The 19,645-nt window shown below is 39.4% G+C and overlaps 1 protein-coding gene across 2 annotated transcripts in view; it reads left to right on the top strand.

Annotated features, from left to right (window-relative positions):
* Positions 1 to 351: 351 nt before the first annotated feature.
* The window catches only part of BRSK2 (BR serine/threonine kinase 2), a 486,050-nt gene continuing 466,756 nt past the window's right edge, over positions 352 to 19,645 (top strand). For both annotated transcript variants that reach the window (XM_081938190.1, XM_081938191.1), the window contains exon 1: positions 352 to 768. In XM_081938190.1, the coding sequence (XP_081794316.1) occupies positions 675 to 768 (94 nt within the window). In that variant the 5' untranslated portion in view covers positions 352 to 674. The remainder of the gene's footprint in view (positions 769 to 19,645) is intronic.

The following is a 19,645-nucleotide window of genomic DNA, read 5'->3' as shown; positions in this document are numbered from 1 at the left end:
CTCCCGCTATGCAGACAAAGTTTGAGACAGGGCAGAGTTTGAAACGGGATTAACCACTGTCCTGATGAGACGAATCCCTTCGCCGTTTGATGGCTGTTGCCATTGGTTATACGATGCTCGGCGTCGAGGCAAGAAGCAGCAGCCGCGGCCGATGCTAATAGAAAAGAAAAGGTAGTGGATAAAGAGGAGGGGAGGGGAGGGGAGACGGGCCGAGATGCTGCCGGGGATTGGTTGCGCCTAATGTCAGTCGGAGCGACGGGCCCCAACGCTTCCGCTGCTCCAGCTCCCGCTGAGCAGCTCCTAGAGCGAACTAAAGCGTGCGAGTGCTGAGAACCGGCATCATGCTTCGGATGCTCGGAAATTTCCCCCATCCCTAAGCCCCGGCTAATAAGTGTTCCTGGGCATCCCTTCCCTAGCAGGACAGATAGGAGGAGGAGGAGGCGGAAAAGCGAAGGGGGAAAAAGAAAAGAGAGAGCAAGAGTTAATTTTCCGCCAAGTGGACGAGGATCAGCAGAAGAGTCAGAGAAAGCGAGAGCGAGAGAGACACCGGGCGCTTTCCTTGCACAGCGGCCAAGTCGGAATTTTAAGGAACCAGCCACGAAAAAACCAGCCGGGAGCTTCCCCGAGCGGGATACCAGGCGCAGCATCGCAGAGCGTTACCCAGCCAGGTAGAAATGACATCAACTGGCAAGGAAGGCAGCGGAGCTCAACACGCGCAATATGTTGGACCCTACCGCTTGGAGAAAACGCTGGGCAAAGGGCAGACAGGTGGGTTCCCTCGGCCGCCGCCGCCGCAGCAGCAGCAGCAGTAGCAGCAGCGGCAAAGCAGAGCAAAGCAAACCCAGGGGAGAAGAAGGTGGCAGTCGCGGACATGACGGGAGATGGGAGAGTCCGGCCTCTCGGGTCCCTCCTTGTCTTGTCGCTGTGGCATCTTGAGATCGAGGGGTGCCTTTGCCTTGTGTGGCTCTTTTTTTTTGGTGGGGGGAGGGAGGTTTGGGGTGATTTGCATTTTGTTTTAAAGCCCAGCTTGCTTTGTGTGGATCACTCCTGGAAAGGGGTGGTGTTCTGATGACAGTCAAAGTGCCGGTGGGGAGGGGCTGGTAGAATGGGGGGGGGGAGAGAGATGCTCAGCTGCTGGTCAATTTGGCTTGGATTCAGTGCATGGCTTTCATTTCTTTTCTTTTTAAAAAAAGGAATCGTGGATCAAGAGGAGGAGGAGGAGGAGGAGGAGGAAACGGGGGAGTCACCAGCAGTGTTTTATGACATCATGATTGAAAAGGGTGTAGTCTTGAAGGTGCAGTTAGTAGAGGTGTGGGGGAGAGGAAAGAGAACACATAGAGTGCAATTTATGGCACTGTCTTTGTTGATGATTTGGAAGGCAACCAAAATGGGAAGGGGTGGTCACCAGGAAAAGAAGAAGAAGAAGAAGAAGAAGAAAAAGAAAGAATTGCAGATCCTGCCCTGGATGTCTTATTTTGTTTTCCCACTAACGACAATTTTCTGCTGCTTAGAGGAAGATCCACTGTTCTGCAGTCAGATGCTAGAGATTTGTTGTTTTGTGGTTCTCTGAAAAGAACAATGGCAAGGAATATTAACCAGAAGGAAAGAGAGTGTGGGGCATTAGCCGGGAGCAGGTGTGTTTGCCCTCAATGATATAATTAGATCCCCTCAATGTATTCAACGTTTGGACTGGCTGGTTCCCTGCAGCACTAGATGCACTTCAAGGGCAGGCAAAGAGTAACAGCAAAGAAAGGGCCCTGGCAAACATGACAAATCTCTGTCTGCCAGATTTCCCATATTTTCGTTCTCCATTTTTGGTATCAGGTCCAGTTGGCCCTCTTGTTTGGCAGCCTTTGATTGAGGGACTCCAGAGTAAATTTCAGGTTTTCTGAAGTATCATATTGAGAGATTTTTAAAAAGTAAGATAGATAGGTTCCGACATTCAGAGCCTAGAATAGTCTTTTTTGGAAGCTAGTTGGTGTTAAGAGTTGTTCCTTATGGTGGGATGATAAAACATGGTGCATTGTGTTTTGCTCTCCTTTTTTTTTTTTAAAAAAGATGAGCTTTGCCCATCTGTTGTCTAAAGGATTTAATAGGCGTTTCCATCTCCAGCTGCTGCCTCAGATCGCCTGTTTTCTTGTTGCCTTGCATGGCAGCAGCTCTGCAGTCCCTGCAATTTTCTTGGGGACAGAGTTGAAATCCAGATCTTTCTTGAAATAGGCCTACCTTTTCTGCAATGATTAAGTGTGCAACCCTTCTCCACACTCTTTTTCTTCCTCCTACCTCAAGCCCCATAGCAACTGCTTGTCGGTTTTGTCAATGGGAAGGTTTCTGGGAAAAGTGCTGCTTTAAAATGGGAAGCGACTTTTATTTGTTTGTATCTTGCTCCTTCTCATATTGCAGTAGCTGGAAAATCACTTCACCTTTATCCTCCATAACGCTAACATTGTTTTAAAAAACAACATTATTATAGCTCCTGCTACTGTGAAATATATCTTGACATGAATAACGGAGCTGAGGAATATGAAATTCCTGTCAAAATTATTGCAGTATTATGGCGCACTGATAAAAACCCTGAATGCTGTTTCCGGAGGTGATCTCTTGCCCTTTGCTATGATCATGTAAGAGGCCTTAAATCTATGAACTCAAACCTTATCCTTATTACTGTGATTTTTTTGTCTACTTTCAGTTGAGGTCTCCCACTCTGCCCCCTCCCACAGAGTTTGAGTTATCTCAAAAGCAGCTACAATAGCAGTATTTCAGATTGATGATTCATCAAAAGCTTTGCCAGAAGTAAGTCCTTCTGAGTTCTGAGGGACTTGCAAGGAGCAAAATATCACAACCTATAGATTTAGATCATACATTTAGATCTTCATGGGGTATTATTCAGCTGAAGGGTTAACTGCAATTTGTCCCCCCCCTCCTCCACTAATCTTCCAATATTCCTCTTGAGTGATTAGAGGGGGGGGAGGAGGCAGAGCCTGTGTTCAGAGAGAGGCTGTGGTCTACTTTTGCTGGCCTTTGAGGAGCCGAATTAGAGCAAAAATATTGTTTGTAATTTTATAGGAGATTGTAAATGAGCTTCTACTCTTCCAGTCCTGATGCACACAGATGTTTATACAATGCTGGGATACACAGATTAAATCTAAATATGTTTTAAAGACCCCATTAGAATTATTGGCATATGGAGTTTTAATTCTGTGCTCACTTGCTTGGGAGATTGGGAGGTAAAACTACTGAAATCAATGGGACTTTCTTCTTGCGGGGAGGGGGGGCATGCATGGAATTGGAAATATTTGTTTTCTTTCTCCCATATTCAAAATTGATATATTAAATGAATTATGGACAATTTTATTTGCTATTGTACTTAGAATTTTGGAAAAAAACCAGTGATACGCAGCGAAGTGATGCCGTTTTTTGGCTATGATACCTAGGTTCCTGAGAAGGAAAAGAGGGCATTTAGTAAACTTATGGTAGGGAGTATCTGAACATGTAGTTGTTCACTCGGAGATTCAATAATCTTGTGCTCAAGAGGCTGGCAGTTCAATAAAGTTGTGTAGACAGTTTGCAACTCAAGCAGAACCATACCACAGAAAGAAGGAAAAATGAAACATGGAAAGTGTTTGCTGATATCTTTAAGGTAATTTCATGAAATGTATCATGAATCCAACAGCCATCCAAAGTTATCCTGATGTAAGATGGCTGGTCAATACCTTTTATAAATAAACAAGCAAATATTCTATTATCTCTATTCTCCTGTAACTTCAGATTTGTTTGTTACGTTTCAGTCCAACCCCCCCCCCCCCCACTACTTAACTTGCAAAGTGTTTTTGCTATGAAGTTCTTCTTTATTCTGAGTTCAGGACCATCACTCTCCTTTTCTATAAAATACAGAGGATCAAAGATTTGGGAAGGCAAATGCTGGCCTCCATCCCAATTGAACTTTGAACTTCTTTAGCTTCTCCGTAGTTTTAAATGGCAGGCTTGATAAATGAGCATGAAACAAGGAGATTTTAACAGGCAAGCAGCCCAGATGCTACATCGATGCAGCCGTGATGACATCTATTCTTGCATGTGCAAAACTGACCTGGCAAACCATATTCAGGACACGATACATTTTAGGGCTCTGGATGATGACAATGCTAATTCTCCTTCAGAGCAGGGAAAGCAAAGCTTGTCCGGTAGAGTCTGGCACATCAGGCCTGCATCAAATGATTGATGTCACAAAGGGAGGATTATGGTCTCCTGGTATCAAAAGCAAGAGGAAGACACTGAGCAAAGAGGCGCATAACATTTGCCTGCACTCTTGCTGTAATATGGACAGTGTGGCAAAACCCGGGGGAAGAAATTCTTAATAATGCAGTGTAAGAATTCCATGCATGTATAATTAAATTAGATTGTTGTAGTTAGACAATTGCCTCTTTGTTATTGTATAAAGCACAGTTTTAAAGGGCTGTGCTGTTGTTTTCTAAAACTTGACTTGCGGGGAATCCATTCAATGGGAGGAGAGAAGGAGATGCAATAAATAGAGTCATGATATAATTTTACGAATGTGATTATTAGATTATAAGGAATCATCTTGAAAATGTCGACACAAACCAATTGCTTTTAAAGGGACGAGCAAGCGATGGTTCACTTTGGACTGAAATACTGTGGCATACTTAATTATAGGAGGTCTGCACTGTAATTAACTGTAATGAGCAAAAATGTAGTGTTTTGTGTTTGCAGTAACACACCAGGAAACATTTGTGCTTAGATAACAATTCCAATTCAGAAGTATTATTCATATGAAGTTAAATTGTCTTTAATTTGGCATGGCTGGTGATTTATATGAAAGTGATATTTCAAATATTTCTCATAATGCGGTTTTATTTAGAGCTATGTAGCAATGTCTGTATATTTTGTTTTCACTTGGCTGATCTTTATATATCTGTTTTAATACTCCAGGTCTCAAACATTTTAAAGCCATATTTGGAGATATTGCACTCTCTTTACTATTGGAATATTCTAACTTCAACACTTGTATGGCAGTATTATAGCAAGTTAATAGAAGTAAATTACATTCCAAGATCCTTTAGTTGTTATTAATGAGCTCATGATGAACTTGATATTTTCCCTTCCTAGTTGGATGTCTTTTTTTTTCAAAAATAGTTCTCAAATTTTGATGGCACTTTTTTTCCCTGAAAGCATTTTAGTGAATATAATTCAGATTCTAAACCTATTCAAAAGCATATACTATTGACTTAATGGATTTCATTTCTATTCACAGAGGCAGATTTACTGTATAGTACAAAAATGAAATTGCTTTGGTATTTGATTCTGTATAATCTAGACCGAACTTCCCAATTTGAAATGAATTTCAATTATTATGTTTGCTAGAAAGCCTCAAAACTATAATCAAGCATGCATGGAAAATAGCAGATTGAGGAAGACTAGTCTAACTTTATCAACCTGGGATGAGACTTTTCTATCTCATGGCTTTAGTCTTATAGGTGGCTTGCCTTTGCTGATAGATGGAGCTATACTTTTCAACTTTAAAATCATCCTAAAGCAAAGTTTGGTAGGATTAGAAATGGAAGACATCATTTTGTGGTCCCTCCAACAGCAATAGCACTTATACTTATATACCACTCATAGTGCTTTACAGCACTCTCTGAGTGGTTTACAAAGTTAGCAACAATTATCCCCAATAATGTAGGTTCTCATTTTACTGACCTTGGAAGGAGGGAAGGTGAGTCAACCTTGAGCCCCATCAGGATCAAACGTCTGGCTGTGGGCAGATTTAGCCTGCAGTACTGCATTTTAACCGCTGCACCACCAGGGCTCACCAAACCCATTGTACAAGATTTGCAGGCCCAAATTAAATTGCTTTCCTATATTCAGAACAACCCATTTGAATGGGTACCTGTGTTAGCATATAATTTTTAAAATTTGCAGCAGGCTAATTCCAATTCCAGAACATTCAGCAATGGCCATTTGGAAAGGTGCCTCGTTTGGGTGGACTGTTCCAAATTCTGTAATATCAAGATGATTTTTCAGAGAGGTTGCAAGAGAGATGCACTCAGTAAATTACCCCCATCCAACCCAATTATTCTCTTCTTGAACTAAAAGAATGTAGCCTGGTGTCTGCATTAAAATCTAAAAGTGGAGATGTATGCACAAAAAAAACCTTAATAATCAAAACTTAATAAAGATAAGGGTGGGCATACTGGTAAAGTGGGGTTAGATTTGCAGCATCTTATGGTAAATGTTTTTGAGAGAGCACAATTTCACAGTTTTGAAATATAACAGGATTCCTTGTTACTCTGGCTTCAGTCATGGCCAGAAGAACTTTATCTAGTTATGTTTGGAGTTCCAGTTTAGGATTTTGGCCCTGTGGTAAACTACTGTTAATCCTGAAGAAAATTAAGAACCTTGCATTGGCATAAATGCAATGTTGTTGTGCAGACTGCCTCTTCTCATTTGCTCAGATATTAGAGAACTCTTTTACTGTTTGCTTTACTTTTGGTTTTGCCTGTATTAAAACAATATCTTATGATTCTGATTGAGATATAAACTTGGTGAGAAAATAGCAATAGCAATCATACTTAGTCTTATATATCGCTTCACAGGGCTTTACAGCCCTCTCTAAGTGGTTTACAGAGTCAGCATATTTTCCCCAACAATCTAGGCCAGGGATGTCAAACTGGCGGCCCACGGGCCGGATGTGTCCTATACAGGCCACGCCACCCCAGCTCCGCAAATGGGAAAAACATCGTGAAACATCATGTGACGCAGTGAGTTTGACACCTGTGATCTAGGTCCTCATTTTACCGACCTCGGAAGGATGGAAGGCTGAGTCAACCTTGAGCCGATGAAAATCGAACTCCTGGAGTGAGCAATGAGTTAGCCACTGCTCGTACTTGGATTTTGAGTGGATTATTTATTAATTAGAAATATGTGTGTGCATTCAGCTTGTGAGCTTTGATCTATAGGAAAGGAAGGAATGGGGTCCCTGTGGATTTTACTCCGCTAGTTGTTGCAAACTATAGGGCCCGCATATTCATTTAGCCATGATTAAGATGTTTGTATATTGAAGCACTATGTGTTTTCAGAACAGTTTTAGAACTGAAGCTTTCATCTCTTGCAAGAAGGGCAATTATCTGAGTACCATGATGCTCGATTGGCTCTTCAGAGACACTATATTTAAGCTGTAGAGCCAATAGGATAAATACCTACATGATACATCTCCATATTTGAATTTTTGGGACTATTGACTTTTAGAAGCTACTTCTGATTAGGAAAATTTGTTGATATGATATTTGGCACCTTTTTAGAAAGGACAGACTCATCAGTAAATACCCTCAAATAAGGAAAAAATCAGGTCAGCTCTTGAAAAGGCTTTATGATTTGGAAATCATAGTAAATTTAATTAATTTTAATTCCTTAAAGAAAGGACAAAATATACCTGCTTTTCAAAAGGACATTTCCATTAGCAAGCAATTTTTCTGAAAGGTAGGAAAATTCTGATACATTTAGGTCAAATTCAGAAAATGTTTAAGAAAACTCTTCCCATTCCAAAAGGCAATAAAGACCTAACTTTCTAAGAGTGTGCTTAAAACTTACAGCTGTATTATGGGCTGGTTGATGTAAGATATGTGTTTTAATGCTGTCCTGTGACTGCCTAGTGTATTTCAATGTTGTTTTGAAGATTTATATTGCAGATTTTGGGGTTATTTAGTCTTTTAGGGAAACTGCTGAGAATTTTGGGAAACACCTTACATTTCAGTAAATTAAATTAAGAAATTTAAGCAATAAGAAATACAATTTGAAACTCAGAAGAACAAAACACAGACAGATACAAACACATATGCAATAAAGATACTTTCGTCTTGTAGCAATTACTGGGGTTGTTTTGAAATATGCAGGTCATTTGTGTCATTTTGATAAAGTGTCACATAAAAAATGGATCCACACTATTTATATACTTGAATCTTAAATATTGCCAGGATTAAAATTTAAGATTAATTTAGCTACATTATTAAAATAATCCCCCTCTGTATAGTATTTTTTCCCATTCAGCTAGTTTTTTTTAACCAATTGGCATTTAAATTAAGTATAATAAAATGAAGTGACTCAGAAGGTGATCCATAGTGACTAACATTAGCATGCCAATTAATTTCACAAATAGTAATAACACCTGAAGCAAAAACTGATGCTAGTTTGAGTACTGTGAAAAGCACTATGCATTAAGACGATAACAACAGTACATATTTAAAAGACTAGTGGGCCTTTGGTGTAGTGGCAAAGGTGCTAGGCTAGAAACCAGAAGACCATGAGATCTAAACATCTCCTAGGTATCAAAACTGGCCAGATGTAGGAGAACAGCAGGTAGAATTGTTCAGTGTGTCATCAGCTTAGAGTCGTTACATTGCCGGAAACTGTCCAAATCCAACCTCACCTTGAATTCCATTGACTCTTATCTGGTGTCAATTTAGTATTGAACTTTAGTTGACTAGATTGCTGTGGGCAGGCCTGAGCATTAAATCTTTGAACTGCAACTTAACGTATGGTCTTAACAAGAACTGCTCTCAGTCTAACTCACCTCACAGGATTATTGTGGGAAAAATATATATTTATATTTATATTTATTAAATTTATAGACCGCCCCCTCTCCCCGAAGGGACTCGGGGCGGTGTACAGACCACACAATAAAAACAGTATACAAAATTAAATATTCTTAGATACCCTTAAAATCAAATTAAATACTAGGCTGTACAGTATGATTAAAAATTAAAACAACCTAAAAACCTACCCCTAAAAATTTAAAATACAGGCTAGAGGGACACAAAACTACAGTTAGGCCAGGCCAGCTAAGTTGAACAGGTGGGTCTTAAGCTTCTTACGGAAGGAGCGGAGATCGGTGGTTATTCTAATATCGGGGGGGGGGGGGGAGGTCATTCCAGAGGGTCGGGCCCATCACAGAGAAGGCCCTACTCCTGGGCGTCGCCCGCTGGCACTGCCTAGTGGATGGCACCCGGAGGAGTCCCTCCCTGTGAGAGCGAATCGGCCGAGCGAAACAGGACCATTAAGCATCTACACAGCCTTGTGTTGACTTTTCCTCTCTTTGCTTTTAAGTTTGGTTTAATTTGCTTTAATATACTGTAAGATCAGCAGCTGCGATGGATGTTTTTACATAAACATGATGATCTTGTAGATTTAAAAATGAAATACTGGGATTCAAAGCAATACAGGTAAATTATGTATTATTCTTCTGCTTCTGTCTCAAGATAGACCATGCTTCATGGAATTATAAATATAATGGCATAATCCACATATACAACAGCCATATTAGTAGACTCAGGACAACCCTAGAGTTGCAGACATCCAACATTTCGAAGATAAATCTTGGGAATGTGGAGCGTCCACTGGCACATTGTTGACTAACTAAGTGGGCAAAAAATGAGAGAAGTAAAATAGATTGGTTGGAAAAGGAGGGGGAACAGCTATATAGGTACAAACATGGATAAAATGGTTTAATCTTGAACCAAAGCACTTCTCACTGCATTAAGGCAATTTAAATCATACTAAGTGTCATGACGTTATCAGTGGTCCTGGGATTACATAACTGACTTGAGGAGGAAGGAAATTGAAGTGGAAAAACAAAGTTTATGAAATCAGCCCATGTAAGTCACAGGATAATTTTCAGAATCAGCCTTTTTTAGACTCTTCAGGAATTGTTGATTGAAAACGATGATGTCATTAGCTTGAAGCAATACATTAATATTGTTTACACTGGTACATCAGCAGAAAGAAAATGATAACTTCAGCAAGTCATTGTCAAAAAAGACTATGTTTTATTCCTGAAAATTGGCTCTCTAGCTCAGCCTCTGATGTCGATTGATTGATCTGAGAGCCAGACAGCAGAATTTACCCTGAATGGTAGCAAGCAGAAGTTACTGTTTTTCTATTGTGTAGCAAGAGAAAAGTCTAAAGTCCTAGTATTTCTTTTCTACATGGCTAATAGCTATTAGGTTTCCATCTGAGCAAAACATCAGAATGCTAAGCAAATCTGTTCATGCCAGTATTTTGTAGAGTACATTCTTTATAGATTAGAGAAACTTGTGTCCTGAAGTGACACGAGTATCCTTCAGATTGGTTTCTTTGGGAAAAATCAACTTTTTAAAATTTCAAACCAGTTGTATTATGGTTTGGATTGTACTCCTTTGTGCTTTGCTGGATGAGAAACAATCCACTAGCCGTAACAGAGGAATATAAACCAGTGCTCTCATTCTTCATATACAACATTTTTATTACTGGGGAAAAATCTTGCAGGTACTCCGTAAACAAAGAGTGTCCACCATTAATTGATAATTTACACATATAATTGCTTGGGTAAAGAAAACGGCATAATTCCCAATTTTAATAAAGTAGTCCATGATTCCAATTCATGAACTAGAACACTGAGGAGCAGATGCTAACTTTCTCAGTCTCGTTTCTATTTTAAATCTATATAATGATTTTTTCTTCATTTCTGCAGCCTGATTCTTGTATCTATCTGCCTGCTGTTGAACATATGCTTCTTCATTATTGATTTCTTATCGGAGGTGACATCGCTAGTTCACCTGGCTGATTGAGCATTTCTGGGTTTTGAATTCATATGGGATGGCTCCAATCCAAAAAGCCATCTGTGGGGCAAAGAGCAATGTGCTGAGGTGCCCATCAGACAGATGGCCAACTTTGATGTCAAAGTTGAGGAGAAAAGAAGGAACGTGAATTTACTAATTCTTCCAAACAAAGTGATTGGAGAGATGATGATGATGATGATTGCAAAGTTGACTACATCAATCCATCTAGGTCTGTGATGGCGAACCTATGGCATATGTGCCACAGGTGGCACGTGGAGTCATTTCTCAGGGCACGTGAGGCATTACCCTGTCAGCTCCAGCGTGCACCACGTGATTTTCAGCCTTAATTCTCGGCTGTTTTTCACCTTCCGGAGGCTTCAGGAGGCTTTCCTGAAGCCTCCGGAGGGCGAAAAATGGCTCAATGCGCAAATCGGACGTTTGGGAATGGAATTCTGGTTTGTGCATTGGGCCGTTTTTCGCCCTCCAGAGGCTTCAGGGAAGCCTCTTAAAGCCTACGGAGGGCAAAAAACAGCCCAACGGGAAACCCAGAAGTCAATTCCCAAATTTCTGGTTTGCGTGTTGGGCCATTTTTTGCCTTCCCCAAGCTCCCAGAAAGCTTGTGGATCCTGGGAGTTGGAAAATGGGCTATTTCCGGCCTCCTGAGGGCCTCTGTGGGGTGGGAAAAGCCGTTTTCGCCTTCCCCAGGTGCTAAAAAAGCCGTGTGCATGTGCAGGGCAGTGTGGGGGCACACTCACATGCATGGGGGGCACAGCATGGGGGGCATTAAATTATGGGGGTGGGCACGCGAGCATGTGCAATAGCATGAGAGATAGCGCGTGTGCGCATGTTTTTGGCACCCGAGGCGCCAAAGGTTCACCATCACTGACCTAAGTATCAGTCTGCTTCAATTGCAGTATGGACATTCAGGTGCTATCCTTTTTATGATGATTTTTTAAATAATTGATGAAATGGTTGTGCACAGTTTGACTCTTCAAGCTGGCATTTCCAGTTAATGGATCACAAGTAAAAAAGCTAGGAAAGACGTTTATTTGTAAAACTAATCAGTCCACATATATGAATATTTAGTGTATCAGTTGGTTTCATTTCAATAAAGGCGTCATTCATAAATGCCTATTGCATACATATAACTTTTCTAATGCTGGATAGCTCAGGTGGTTTATTTGTACAAGAAAACCTTTAATTTTGTGTTTTTAACTGCAGAACAATTATTTAATATAAAAATTATTCTTATTAGTACACATATGAAGAAAACTGCCATTGTTTCATTTATTTCAGTATGGATCGCCTGCTATTGGTTATGAATCAGTAGGCTAATGCCTTTTAACATTTTGAATAATTGCTGTATAATATAACTATAGTTGTAAATTATGACTTTGTAAAGTTGTAAATTATCTACTTTTTTTTCACCTATTAAATATCCAAAGTAATATGGCAGAAATTCATATTTATTCTAAGCTTAAGGCTCATTGATTGCATGTTGTATCTTAGAATTAGTCTCAAGCGTGATATTTTCCTACTTCACAGAAGCTATGCTGCCTATAATGCTTTTCTCTTCTCTTGAAGAAGCAATTTAATTAAAAGTACCACAGATAATCTTAAACTCCATATCCTAGAGAAGGGTTCGTTTCAGGGTGAAATGCTCTGAAGTCTGCTACTGGTTTGCTTTGTGGGCGCATGCATGCCAAATGAGCACTTTGCATGCATGCGCCCCACAGGCACTAAGAAGCCTTTTCTGAATCTGGAAAGGTAAGTTGAACAGGCTGTGCTGCACAATTTAGATTCGCTAGAAAGCAACATTTCTTGCTTTCTACGGAATACAAATAATGCGGCACAGCTGATTGTGGCACAGCTGGTTGTCGGAACTTTTTTAAAATGCTTTTTAAAAGCATTTTTTGACTATCAGTTTGCCCAAACCGTAGTTAAAAATGCTTTAAAAAGTTTTTTAAAAAAGAATTCCGACGATCAGCTATGCGACAATCAGCTGTGCCGCGTGATCGTGGGAACTTTTTAAAAGCATTTTTTACTACCAGTTTGGGTGAACTGGTCCGAACCGGTAGCATTTCACCCCTGGTTCGTTTCATTTCAAAACTTTTCAAAAGGTATGAACTTGGCTTCTTAACAAAATCTATAACGTTGAAAACATGCTACTTTTCTGTAATAATTTCATTTCTGATGCCATAGTCAGATTCAGGATCAAGTGCTGCCCCTGAACAAGTTCTGCTGCTGTTCTCTTTTTATTTCCTATGTGTTCATGTAACAAAGTATAATGATTAAGACTGCAAGTAAATAATTGATTAAAACTAAAAATAAATGCATACGAGTAGAAGTCTTAAATATATTAAAGTTGAGCAGTTTCTTCAATAATCTTTTTTTTTAGTTACATAGATATTAAATGTCTATTATTTCTTCTAGGAGTTGAAGGCAACATATACATATAGTTCTCTTTCATCCATTTCTCCCCCCACACACACACACCTTGATAGTGGTCCGGTAAGTTGAGCAGAGAGATAATGATTGGCCCAAAGTCACCTAAATAAGTTTCTATGACTAAGGCTGGATTTGGACCTGACTGTTAGTCCAGCAGTTTAACTACTAATGCCACATTGGTTCTCACTTACATAAATCAGTGATAGATACAAAAAAAATTGATACAGTGTGTTGTAAGTGTTGTAATGCAATATAGGTAAAGGTTCCCCTTGCATATATGTGCTAGTCATTCCTGACTCTAGGGGCTGGTGCTCATCTCCGTTTCAAAGCCAAAGAGGCAGCGCTGCCGAAAGACATTTCCGTGGTCATGTGGCCAGCATGACTAAATGCCAAAGGCGCACAGAGCCTGTTAACTTCCCACCAAGGTGGTCCCTATTATTCTACTTGCATTTTTATCTGCTTTCGAACTTCTAGGTTGGCAGAAGCTGGGACAAGTAACAGGAGCTCACTCCGTTACGTGGTGTTAGGGATTCGAACCACCGAACTGCCAACCTTTCTGATTGATAAGCTCAGCGTCTTAGCCGCTGAGCCACCGTGTCCCTATACAATATAGGCCTATGGAAAAGACAATAATAGAAACTGTCGCCTAGAACATCTCTTACTGGGCATCTTCCCTCATCAGTCACCATTATAAATTAGTGCAAAGACTCAGATTATTTATACAAAGTAAAATAAATTGCAACTGGTGACCATCGTAGGGATGATTAACCATTAGAATTCTAAGAAAAGAGTCTGAGACATACAATTCTAGATTGTAAGAATATATCCTGTGGTGTTGGTTCTTTCTAACAAAACTGAGTTGGTAAGTGAGAAAAACGCCTTTAAAGGGTTGTCTATTTTTATATCTTTGTAGGTTCACAGACAGAGATAGCATGGTGGGTATAACTGTATTTTCAAGGGTTTTACTTTTTATTTATTTACGATTCCAGGGGTTAGTTGGAAACTGTTTTCAGACAGCCATTTAGTAAATGTGCTTCTGGCTGCCTGCACAATTTATCAATAACTGTCTCTCTACTTCCTGAGGCTTGGCTACTTGTAAAACTATAGTTTTTCAGAAAAAAATATTCTTGGAGGTAAAGAGGAGGATATGATCTTGAGTTCATTTCAATTCTGTGATCCATACTCACTTACATACTGATTTTTCAGTTCATTTCAACACAATATGAAAAGTCACAAAACCCCAATTCTCTAACCTGTTAATTAAAATTGTTTTTGACTGGTACATGATGATGAAGGCCCGTAGATAGCCTATATGTTTACCTTGAAAAAGTGATGGATCTGGGTTTTCAAATATGACTGATTGCTAATGAGACATTAATGGCTTGACCTTAGTAGAAACTTCCTCCCTGAGGCAAGATTTTTAATTTAAAGTGAATATAATACATACCTGATTCTAAATACATCGTCACATTTTTGTATGCATTGGCTAGTCCAGCAGTATGAAAGACAAGTCAATGGTAATTCTACCCATCTGAATGCTGATTAAAAAAGATCGGCTTGCCCCAGGTTTATAATAATTTTTCAGTATCTGTTCTCTAAATGAATTCAAACTTGGTTGTCCTCCAGGATGTGTTGACATGCCAAAGCAATTGTTGCATTTTCTCAAGCTCATATACAGGAATAATACATTAGGGCATGTTTTGTAGCTGTTCAATATGAGGACATAACTGAGATATAAATATGATCATTCAATGCTTTCTTATAGGATAATCTCCTATGAAATTAGAATTTGAGATATATATTTGAGTTTATCAGATTGTGCTTCTTGATCATGCTAATAGCTCTTTCTAACAGGATCTCTCTCCATAAACCATAGGGGGTGTGGTGGCTCAATTGTTAAAGACAAATGAAGCTGGAACCAAGACCCAAGCATTGCGTGATGGGATAGCTCCAGTTACTTGCTCCCAGCTACTGCCCATCTAGCAGTTTGAAAGCATGCAAATGCGAGTAGATAAATAGGTAATACTTCAGTGGGAAAGTCGCAGGGTTCCATGTGCCTCGGTGTATAACCATATTGGCACCATGACCACAGAAAATGTCTTCAGACAACGCTGGCTCCTGCAGCTAAGAAATGGAGTTGAGCATCACCCAAGTCAGAAACAACTAGATAGAGGAAACTTGACAGGAATGTTCCTGTCTTAATATCTGTCTACTTTGAAAAAGTTGAAAGAAATGTTTCCAATGGCTTCATTCTGTACAAATCAAAGATTGGCAAAATTCAGATTACTGAATCATACTGACCCTAAGACCCTTCTTAAATCTTCATTCTCATTGTTATGAGGAAAAATAAATTATTAAATGTACAAAATGAAATGATTTTATTACATGTCAGTAGGGTTATGCAACCTATATAATTTATAGCTCTCATTGTGGTTTGATTTAATTGGTGTGATATAACACCACAGAAGCAACTAAAGTCTGAGCATCCAGTAAAAAAAAGGAATGTATTTTTTCCTGTACGATTTCTATTATTTTTACCACTTTCTATCATTTCTCATATGGGAATATGAAGGGATATTGTTTTAAATTTAATTGTGCAAAGTAGTTTTTAAAGTTTTGTATGATTAAAAGAGATGCTAATGTTCTACAGTAATAAAAATACCTTTCTGAAAATGAAGTTTTGAAGTAAACCTATTGATAATTATTGTGCTCAATAACAAATGGTATGATGGGACTCTAGTGAAATGGTACTTTCCCAGGAAGGAAGAAGCACATTTCAAGTACTGGGGCAAGACAGGAGATAACACAGCCTGAAGCTGGATCAAATACAGAGAAAGGAATTTAGGATAGCCTGAATTCTCCCTAGAATTTCCCAGAGTATATCTGTTAGAATTAGAGAAGTATAGATTTAGTCTGGCAAGATTCTGTATATATGATATGAGCAGATAAAGAACTGAGCACAAACTGCATTCTTGCACTTTGCCATTCTTGGGCTGCGCCTGCCAGATATGTTCAGTTCTTTATTTTAGAATTTGATCTATGAAAGGGATAAGAGAATTTCTCATTCTCATGCTAGGTATGTAATATTTTACCTCCTCTTCTCTGTTAGAATGAGGCTATTTAATGTCCAGAGAGGTTTGCCTGGAGTTAGGCAAGACTAGGTTTAGAATGCCAGTTCCCTTCATTGAATGTTGTATCCTTCCATCTGTTTACCCTGTGTTTTTGGTTTATTCACATTTCTTTTGTAGAGGAGGGCTGCTGCATGGGCTGTATTTACTCTGTGCTCTGTAGGGCTTCTGTGTATTGTATTGGAAGGCAGCATTGTGATAATGGAAGTTAAGGTCTGATCTCTGCTGGATAGAGTGTTTTAGTGTAACTTCAGTGCTGAGGGCCCTGCCAATTGCTAGCAATCACTTAGTGCTCACTGCCACTATAGTACTTTTAAAATCTTTTTCTTTGTTTCTTCTCCTGGTTACGGTTAGTTCTTAAGAAGAAACTGCTGCCCCACTGATTCATTGCAGGCTAGCAATTTTTCCCTGGTAGTAGAAAGAGGGCTCTTGATAGCGACGCCATTCTTTATAATTAGTTATATTAATTCTAGAAAGAAAACCATCATCCTATTGATACGATCATTCTAGAGCCTGATCGTTATAACTGTGGAGAAGAGCAAATGTGAGCACACTGCGTTGTTTGTCGCTATTTCTCTTGTGCAGTGATACAGTCTAGTCCCGTGGTTCTTAACGTGTGGTGTGTATATCTTCAGGTCTTCATTGGCATCCTTCAGTCTCAAAAGTCTACGGTATCGTGCTCTGAAAAGAGGTCCTGAAACAGCATCTGGTGTGCTGTATGCAAAGCTGGAGTGTCCTCTCCAGAGCATGAGGCCTAGGTAGATTAATATGGAGGATAGACTGTTACCCAGGCAGCAGATCCCACCCCCCCCTGAAATAGTCCAGCGGAACGGCAGAGCTGATACAATTGGTTCCAGCTGCATCGCAGGAGTTAACCAGAATGTGGTTGTACAAGGTCACGGATTTCTTCTGGGACTCTGGGACTCCAGATTTTGCCTTGAGGTTGACTCCTGAAGCCTTTTCCAGTAGTGGAAAAATCTTCCACAAGGTAGTGGAGATTTGTAATCAGAGTTTCCATTCTCCTAGAAAATGGTTCTGCTGCTTTCTCTGCCATTGGGGTGTAGAGCCCTCTTCCGCCTTCAAAACCACCTTCCCCTGTGACCCTGGAAAGGAGCCCTTATGAGGTGCTACCATCCAGGCCAGCTGGACCAAGGTTTTTTCAGGATGTGTTACTCCTTTATCACTCATCCTTTGTACTGGCTTGTGACAGGCAGAGCCTGGATTCCCAAACGTTGGGCCCAGGATGGCGGGTTTATCCTCAGGTAGCATGCCACAATTCATAGGCCAGAACCGGCCTGCTATTTTTGCCTACCTCTGCATGAGTGGCCATAGTCAGCTATTGAGACTGTCCCATTGCCTTAGTCCATGCTTCCCTGTGCATGTGGAAAGCTAGTAGTTTGCTGCTTCCACCTCAGCTCTCCATGCATGCCAACAATCACCTGGAAAAAGTCTGCATGCCATTTCAACTCCTGCCTCCCTCTGCATGCTGACAGCTTGTGACAGGCTCCTCACTGCTCTGCCTCCTAATGCACCCCCAACAATCAGCTGGTAATAGCTTGCTTGCCTCCTTAGTTCCTGCCTCTTTGTGCATGCTGACAATCAGATGGTTCAGAACATATTCACCTGCTTCACCCTGCCATCTTGGACATGCCAACAGTCAGCTGGCAGGAGTCTACGTGCCACCTCCATCTCCAACATGCTGATAGCTAGTGAGAGTCTCTTGCCGCTATTGCTTCCTGATCAACAATTGGTCTCTGCCTTCCCGTGTCCCAAGAATAGAAAGCTGACTGGAAATTGGTTCCCTGAAGTATGCAAGTGACAATACATGTAACAACACAAGTACTAAATTTCAAAAAACTGGCAATAGTGAACAATGCTGTTATCAATAGTAAGTCTGTTACTTACTGACATTCAGAGTCAATGATCTCATAGGAGGATGAATATCTAAAAATGGCTTGCCATTTGAGATCCACTCATTCCTAGCCCACAGTATGCTGATTTCTACTAAAAAGGAAAATTGGAACTTTGATGTTACATATGCTGACATCAGCAAGAATACTCTGTTCACATAAATGAAAGGATACTTTGAATGCCACAATGGACGAATGACTACAAAAGTTGATGGAGTTAGCAGAGATGAGTAAACCGACTATTTTGATTAAATGGGAATGCATCTTTGTTTCTACTTTCAATGCTTTTGGACTTTGTGCTTGAGATGGAAAAAATAAATTTGGGTTTTGCTGATTATATAGGGTTGTTGTTATAGAAATGGTTAGTATATATTATTATGTAAAAGTAAAAAATTGAGATTGTATGTTATTACATTATTCTATTGCGCTAAAGATTGGAAGTCAATGCTTTTCCTCCCACTCCTCCTTTCCCCTACACTTTTTCCTCTCCCTCCTCTTCTTCCCTACTTTCCCATTATTTTCATTTTTTGACTTCTATATCTTATATTTTGATAAACTAACAAAAATTGAAGTCAGTATACTGATTTCTATTGAAGTACATTCTTGAACAGCAATTTGCATTAAGAGTTGTTATTTACAAGAATAAGATACATAAAATAAATGATTCAGTTTGTTTATAAATATGTGTTCATGTGTGCCTGTAGATAGATAAATGCAACATTTAGTTTTAAAAGGCCTTTAAAAGCAAACATATAGGAAGGCACAGGTAGACACAATCATGAGCATAATCCAATTTACCAAAAATGTAAGCTCCCACACTTTTTAATAATGAAAATTGTGGGTAGATTTCATTGGGTTGTCCCTGCATTTTGTGAGTGTTTATTAATAGTCCACAATTGAAGAGAAAAATGGTTCTGTCACCGAGGTAAAAATACTGACTATTTTAGAGGTGAAAAAAGGCAATATTGTTCAATTTACAAGCTGGCCTGCTGCAATGATATGCATGGTTATTAAGGCTGTGCACTTTTGGGGATTCAGTCTTGAAGATGTACTTTAAGAATACATGGAAGCACAAATGTAACATACTGCAACATATTAAAGCAGCCATATCTTTTTTTAGGATCATAAGAACTGCTGACGAGAAGCTAAAATATATTTATAAGCACCAGGATTTCTACTTCTTTAGCGAATGAAAATGCTGTTTGCATATATATATATATATATATATATATATATATATATATATATATATATATATATATATATATATATATATATATATATATATATATATATATATATATATATGGATTTCAATAAATTTAGACGTTAGAAAAAACATTTGTAAAGACTCAACTTCCTAGTTTCATAAATCTTTCAGGAGTTTTGAAAGAATATTGACTCTTTACATTTTCGTTGGGGAGATTTTAAAGATCTGCTGCCAGTCAGAATGATAAATCAACATAAGGCAACTTTGTACTAATTTTGGTTGCTACTCTGGCCCTCCAGATGGTAACATGACAGTGACAAATGCCACCTGATTTATTGTATT

Source organism: Natrix helvetica, assembly GCF_964273705.1.
Source record: "Natrix helvetica genome assembly, chromosome: 1".
NCBI classification, from domain to species: Eukaryota; Metazoa; Chordata; class Lepidosauria; order Squamata; family Natricidae; genus Natrix; species Natrix helvetica.
The sequence above is the reverse complement of the archived record's forward strand: the minus strand, read 5'-3'. Positions and strand labels throughout refer to the sequence as shown.